At 36.5% G+C, this 7,148-nt stretch overlaps 1 protein-coding gene across 1 annotated transcript; it reads right to left on the reverse strand.

The window, feature by feature from the left end:
* Nucleotides 1-412: 412 nt before the first annotated feature.
* On the reverse strand, nucleotides 413-6,868 carry LOC146137954 (allene oxide synthase-lipoxygenase protein-like). The gene is made up of 14 exons (XM_083394024.1): nucleotides 6,726-6,868; nucleotides 6,345-6,531; nucleotides 5,718-5,846; nucleotides 5,304-5,561; nucleotides 5,154-5,232; nucleotides 4,836-4,992; nucleotides 4,146-4,385; nucleotides 3,443-3,635; nucleotides 3,290-3,370; nucleotides 2,909-3,027; nucleotides 2,713-2,832; nucleotides 2,053-2,187; nucleotides 941-1,039; nucleotides 413-740 (listed from the first exon to the last, which is right to left on the reverse strand). The coding sequence occupies exons 1-14, from the start codon at nucleotides 6,849-6,851 to the stop codon at nucleotides 585-587; spliced, it is 2,079 nt and encodes a 692-aa protein (XP_083250150.1). The 5' UTR covers nucleotides 6,852-6,868; the 3' UTR covers nucleotides 413-584.
* Nucleotides 6,869-7,148: the final 280 nt, after the last annotated feature.

A 7,148-nucleotide genomic window follows, 5' to 3' on the forward strand; every position in this document is an offset into this window, starting at 1 on the left:
CGCTTGCCCCGTAGCATATTCGAAACCGATAAGGCCGCAGACTATTAATCGTAAAGATTGATAGAATTATAGCTTGGAGGTTTTCACCCACGAACTGTGAGGGCAAAGGAAAAATGTTATGCCATTTTAAATAAAACTTTTTACATTTTTACTTTTTTTTCCAAAATGTAGCTTTTCATGTCACGCCAGGCTACCGATAGATTATTTAGCATTCCAAACAAGATATTACGCTATCCGTAACATGATGTTTTGGGTAAAGTGTAAATTGTCACAATACGGTATGTTGTTTAACTTTAAATCATCGGCCTTGACGCGAAGCTTCAGCAAACTTACAAGGCGACATTTATACTGGTAAATGCCGTATTTGACCTGGCCAATGTTTCATCTTGCATAACATAAATTACAATATAAGACGAGTAATTTCATTTTATGTTAATAAAAGGTGTTCTAAATATAGATATGGCAAACAGGGTTAAGTAGAGTAACCAATAAAATACAAAAAATAAACTAGCGAAAAGAATAAAGACAGAAAAAATATTTTAAAAATATTCCTGACACAATAATAAAACACAATAAAACAAAATTCATTCTACAACTCGAAGCAAACATGTGTAAGGCATTTCCAAAGAGTTGTTTCGGTTACGGATCGAATCCTTAATTAGTTGAAGGTGCTCTTTAAATCCGTCTCTGATAGCCAAGTTAAGTGTATCGCCGTTTGTATTTCCATCTTGAAGTTGTAACTGAAAAACAATTATAAATTTGTGCACCAGTAAGAACAGTTGTGTGAACCTTGGAGCCAAAACATAGAACATCAAGGACAATAAATTAAAAATGACACTTTTAACTGATTTAACAAATACGTTTTTTTATTTAAACAGACAACTTTCAACAAACAAGTATACATGTGTATTTTGCTAACAATTATAAAATGTATGCTTACCTCGCCGTACGCGCTTTCTGATAATTCACGGGCGGTGTTAATCATTCCTAAACATTCGTCAACGGCTGGTAGAGATTCCATGATCAGTTGCTTGTTAGCCTGTTGAAAATAAAACGCAGCAAGATAATGGCTTGTTTTTACTGACACACACACACACACACACACACATAGATTCTTTTAAGGTCTTTTGGAGGAACGAATCTTATTTGTACAATAAATAATGTATCGCTTTCGATAGCCAATAAGACTTTAAAAGATAAACAAACAAGTATTCAAATGTGACCTCCGCTGTTTGTTATTGGGAACACTTTTTTTTAACCCAGGCATTCCCAATATTTTTCAATTAATTGCACGGCGGATTATTGGCACTTTTTCATGATTCGCAATCCTATGGCGTTTTATTATTTTTTAAATCCAGTTTCTCGTTCTCGGCAAGCTATCGAGATTCATTTCTTTTTAGATTAGCCATCTGTAAAACCTTAGGCCTTTTTCCCTTTAACTCTATGGCAGGCCTGAACAACATTGTCCGGTTTATTACTTCGTTTTAAAATAAGTTTCGGACTAAGGAATGTCCAGTACTTGATGTTTTTATCCAATAACGATACCCGTTATTTTAGACCAAACATATCACGATCCGATCCGATACCAATGACGTCATTGATATGCTCATACATTTAAACATATAAAAATAAAAATAAAACGTTCAAAGGTATTTTTTCCCAGGTTATCAAGTTAAATTTGCTTTGGCACTAAGATGTTTAAAAACATATTGTTGTAACTTACTTTTTTTAATTTACCTTTTAAGGTGGAAATCGCAAATCGTATTTAAAATACTTATATTAATGTTTTGGATCAGCACCGATACCGGACATCCCTAATCTCAACAGAAAAAGGAAGTACTATATGTTTCTTCGATGGCTCATGGTTTCATTTATTGTCTAACTCGACTATATCTCTTGATTGACGTTATCGCTTTGTATAATCGCAGTGCAATCAATGTTAGTATGCAGCCGGTAAATACATTTTTACTTGTGACGGTCTCGTACCATTTTAGGCCGTGCCCATGCCTTATCGAGATCGTCAAGTTCCAGGTGATGCTCAAAACCACTAACCTGACCCTTCTTGTGGGGCGGCCGACGCATCGAGCACGGCGCGTTGGGAACAAAGCCATACACGTCGAACATGCCGCGGTTCGTCGCACTATATTCCACAGTGCACGTGAACAAAACCTTGAGGCAAATTTCCACCTGCAAATATAGAATTAAGTAAATATTTAACCAAATAATATGTGAGTGACAACAGTTTAAGATTTATCTAATGATCGTTTACCATACTCTTCGGCCAATTTAATAATATTATTTATTTAACTATTTTATTCAATGCTATACAGTTCTGCGAGATAATTTTGAAGTTATTGTATTTTGCTTTGTTTCTATTTGTCGAGCCCACTTTTTTACGATTTGCGGCCAAATGAAAAGCCTGTGCTCCAGAAATTTATAGTTAAGCCTTTGAACTGTAAATATTTTTTCCTAACAAGTGTAACACCTTAATCTTACCCAACAAAAGTAGCAATAGTTGTTGAAATCTCCTTAAGGGGGTAAAAACGAATCTATGGTTTTACTTACACTCCAATTCAAACCATTAAGATACAGGATGTATCTATAGCAAAATGACTGATTTTAAATTGATTAGCAAGTTGTTCATCTTGTGTAAGCGAACTTACTTAAAATATACAAATCGGTTACGCTCTAAAACAAAAATACACTGTATACCAGTTCTGAAATGGATTGAATTTTGTCTAGCATTCCTTTTGTATTTCCCTCACTTAAACCAAATCCCTCGGCAGCGACATCGTGTGCCCAACCTTGTAGCTCGTAATCGTCGACAACATCCTGAATAAAAATGACATGATATTGCATAGTTTCTGACAGGGACAAGGCTTGATAACTACATTTAACTTATATGCACCTTATCACACTCGTAATATCGAGTAATAATATTTGCAACGTAGTCTTCCATAACTTTCCAAAGGCGAACGACATCGTCACGGTAATAAAACCCCGGAAGTTTAAGATGGTCGTGCAGGCCTGAAGTAAAAACACAATGTAAATCTGATAATTGAAATTATAAAAGATAAAAAAATGGCCTTTATGTAAATTCGCGATTTTCAACTTCAGTGTTAGGCTAGCAATAATGACATGCAAACTTTGTATTATGATTTTTGAGGAAGATAAATAAATAAATTATATTTATTTTGCAGGTAAATTGTAGGTTAAATGTTATTAAAAAAAATAGCATTCAATAAGGTACACACTACACAGTAACGTTATCCTATAAAATGATACAAACCTTGCTTTTCCAAACTCTTGGGTACATTTAGATCCTCTAACGAAAACGCTTTGTAGTATTTTACGAGAAGGGACCCTCCGGCTGTAACAAAACGCAAAAACTTCAGAAGGGATTTTTTCCCATTTTAATTGGTCGTCGAAATACAGTCTTTACAAATTGCCAGTGATTTTCGCAGCGAGCCGTCGACTTTAAGAAGAGATTCTCGTGTGGAAGTGGCCAAGGCCACAGTGTCGGTCAACTGGGGCAGCAGGAGGCGACAAATCGGATGAGACCGAGGCAGGCATCGAAAAGTCGCCAGAGCGAAAGGTTCCATAACGGCGATTGTACGTAGGTAGCGGTACACAAACTGAAAATATAGTCACTTCACCATGAGGAAAAGGCAAGTCTCTTGTACATTAGTTTGAAAAAATACTACCCGACATACAATTTAAATGAATAACAAATTGACCTAATGCAGTGTGCTGCGAACAAAAATTATACGTCTTGACAAATGTACATAAAATGTAGGCCTAAGTGGAGTCTTTCTTATCCTATCTAAACTGTAAATACGTAAGTAACAATTAAATAGTAATAGAATGTATAGCACTTAGTCACTTTTATATGTGAAGTTCAGAAAATTACTTTGGCCAAACAAAATAAGTATATAATTAGTTTTATAAAGTCGTTTTTTACAAGGACCCAAGTCACGCCATGTTCACTAAATGTTAATTTATCGCTGATATGTCGAAGTTAACAGGTGCATCCAATATGCTATTGTCGGCCACCAAATAAGACGAGCAAGGGGTGAAACATTTGTAAAACAAAGCTAGTTTTTGTTAGTTTAGGTTTAGCACAAAACAAAGTTATTTTTATTCACCTGATGCACGTTAGCGTGGGCACACTTGAAGTGTATTTTGGCCAGTAGCCAGTCGTCTTTGCCATCATTGGGTGTAAACAGGTATTCTCGGTCTCCAGGTACCAGCTGTATAGCAATCGGAGTTAGGCGATTCTCAATGTTGAGATAGAACAAGGCAATCGCATCGCAGCAATTTCTCCCTTCGATTCGATCCACTCCAGCCAGATGTTTTCCACAGTCGACAATGTAAATGCGACCGGCCTAAATCCAAGGCATTTACACTGTATAACGAATTCGTCCTCATGACAAGTAAAATGCACTTTAAATTATATTCCAACCTTCTGATACCCGCTCAGCGATTAACGATCCTCCTTATACATATAAAATATGGTAAAAATATACCTCCTGTGTTACCTTTGTAATGCTATTGCCACAAAATTATTGTCAATTCTTCGTATTTAAAAAAGGATTTACAACAGCGTTTAAAACAACGGTTCTAAAAATGCTTGTCTATTAGCTACCAAATAGACTTTAAGTTATCCACGCTAAATATTTTACCATGTGCTTCATTCAGACGGCCAAGCATAAATCTACAGATAAGAAAATGCGAGAAAATTATAAGCAAACAATGTTATAATGGTAATGACTGTGAAAGTATGAGTTTATGCTTTTTTCGTTATGAATGACCATTTTTGCAGCACTATTTTTTACTTCCACTTCTTCTTCCAACGTTTTTCCCTGCCTCATCAAGGCGATGACATCATCGTTGTGAAGGCAACAACCTTCTGGTACGACTGAACACCTCTCGAGCGCCAAAGGACACACTCCATTCAGGATCTGGTCGCCGAAAGAAAGGTCATCCAGCCAACTTAATTTCAAATGAAGTTGGTAGAAGAACGAAGTAAAACATATTTTTTCAAGGAGTTATGGACTCTTTTTTATTCAACATGAGCAATGCTATATAAAACTAATAGGAAAAGAACGCACTGGTACGCCAATATATTCCTTTAAAACCCATTCGTTATATACCTTTTGGAGAATTTCGGTTTCTCGGCAAAGGTATTGAGTTGTTTGTAGTCGCTCAGTTCTTGAAAATCGCCGAACGTGGCTACCAAAAGCAACAAAAAAGACCAATGTAATGCAAGGTCATTTAATGGAGATATTTCAAATATGGATTACTTTTTATTTTTGATTTAATTTGTTTTCCGACTAGAAGAGCTTCTTTCTTTCGTTTCCAATATTTCCTTCCCCTTAACGCCAAAGGAAGTTCGCTTAGAGTAGCGGCATTCGCATGTCGGGGTAAGTCCCACCCGGGACTTTCCGGATGCTGTTGGGGTTCCCATTGAAATCGCCGCGAATTTCGTTCGACTTGTCGCTTTCTCATCGAAACAAGCCATTTACCGCACTCGGAATCCGGAATTTTATGGGGTAACTGGACTAGACATAATATAGGTTAAATTTAGACTTTCGAGTTAGACTTTCACAATAGAAATGTTTATTTCATTTCATCATTTTCGCTTTGATTTTCTCTGAAAATCTATAACAGGTTTATTAAAGTATAACACACACTTTCCACAAAAACAAGCTACAAACCATTTTTAGTCACTTCGAAAATGTCCTCCTCAATCCAGTCGTTGATTGGAAATGTCGTGACGGTCCCTGCCATATGAACTGTCACATTATCGCAATGCCATTCGTCAGTCCTTGTTCTATTCTTCAAATCTGCAAGTAAAAGATCTCACTTGACAAAGTGTTGCAAGCAACAGTGTTAAAAACAACACATTATGAAGTCCACGTCAAGCCATGTGCAAAATAGCACTAGGTCCAAGGCTCCTCATTTTTAACATACAACACTACAAAAGTTTGGAATCCATATCTTTACTTGCCCAAGACAAGCCAAGTCCACAAAATCAATTTTAAATAAAGGCTTTAAAATTCAATATTTTAAACTCGGTAAACTGGTTTCATCTCTCACATTTAAGTCTTTTGTAGTGGTACAAAATAAATCAATTTATTTTTTTCCCAAAATACTATAGTCAAATTATTCCAACTGAATGACTTCACCGCACTAAAGTTGAGTTGTTGATTACGTCATTACAACACTCGAACACAGACAACAGTGTTATTGTGTAACTGGCACCAGTCGTTGTTGAAACAAACAAGGTGCGGTATTTTTTTTAAATCACCCTAAAATGTCAACTGAATTCGTTCCTCATGTACCTATTCTGATCGCAATTGGCTCTCCGATGTCCACAACTTGTCGTTTAAATCGACTGACCGTCCCCTTTTCGAAATCGTCCCACAGCTTGTTGTCCAACTTTATCCAACCAGTCCGTAGTCCTCCGTCGCCGATCATTTCCAAATATACGCTGGAATCTGTTCCTGCACTGCGGACGGCACGAGACGTCTAGCGAAATAAAAAATATACTGTACTTTGTTAAAATAGGCACTCTGTTAAAAAAGTTACCTGCACATACAATATCAGCACAAAATATCTGAATATTGTTTAACAAAGCATTTGTGTTTTTTTAATCCATTTAGACTCGAATAAGTTTTGTTTGCGGTAATATTAAGTGATACTTATTGTTGCAGCCTACTTACCTTGATCTCAAACTTGCATGTGACGGTTGAACCCTTCTCTTCCGTCGAAATACACCCATTGCCCATTTTAGTAATTAAATCTTGAGTCAAGGCAATCTGATTATGGCAAATCAACTCAAAAATCATAAAAATTTAACCCGCAAGCCTGGGAATGTTCAACAAACACAGGCATCATTAAATGTGTTATTTAAAATGCCTTGGTTTACACACGTGAATCTCCGCTTGCAACTTCAACCGCGTCTGACGATTTGCGAACAACGTAAAAATGGATCCGCATCTGCTAGGGCCTAGGCTTTAGGACAGCGGTTGGCAATTATTCTTTATATGGAGCCTCTTTTAAAACAATTAGAGTTTGTGTCCAAAAGAGGATATCGAATACAAGCAGTATGATTTCTGATTCCTACTAACCTTTAGAACTCTCTG

The sequence above is a fragment of the Ascidiella aspersa genome, chromosome 7 (assembly GCF_963924565.1).
Source record: "Ascidiella aspersa chromosome 7, kaAscAspe10.2, whole genome shotgun sequence".
NCBI lineage: Eukaryota > Metazoa > Chordata > Ascidiacea > Phlebobranchia > Ascidiidae > Ascidiella > Ascidiella aspersa.

What these genes read in the sequence shown, in the direction of transcription:
- LOC146137954 (XM_083394024.1), bottom strand. Translation starts at nt 6,851, where the DNA reads ATGATTTTTGAGTTGATTTGCCATAATCAGATTGCCTTGACTCAAGAT. An exon ending in CAAGAGTTTGGAAAAGCAAG is followed by an intron (nt 3,028 to 3,289) that starts GTTTGTATCATT and finishes TTTTTACTTCAG; the next exon opens with GCCTGCACGACCATCTTAAA. An exon ending in TTCAATCCATTTCAGAACTG is followed by an intron (nt 2,188 to 2,712) that starts GTATACAGTGTA and finishes CTATATTTGCAG; the next exon opens with GTGGAAATTTGCCTCAAGGT.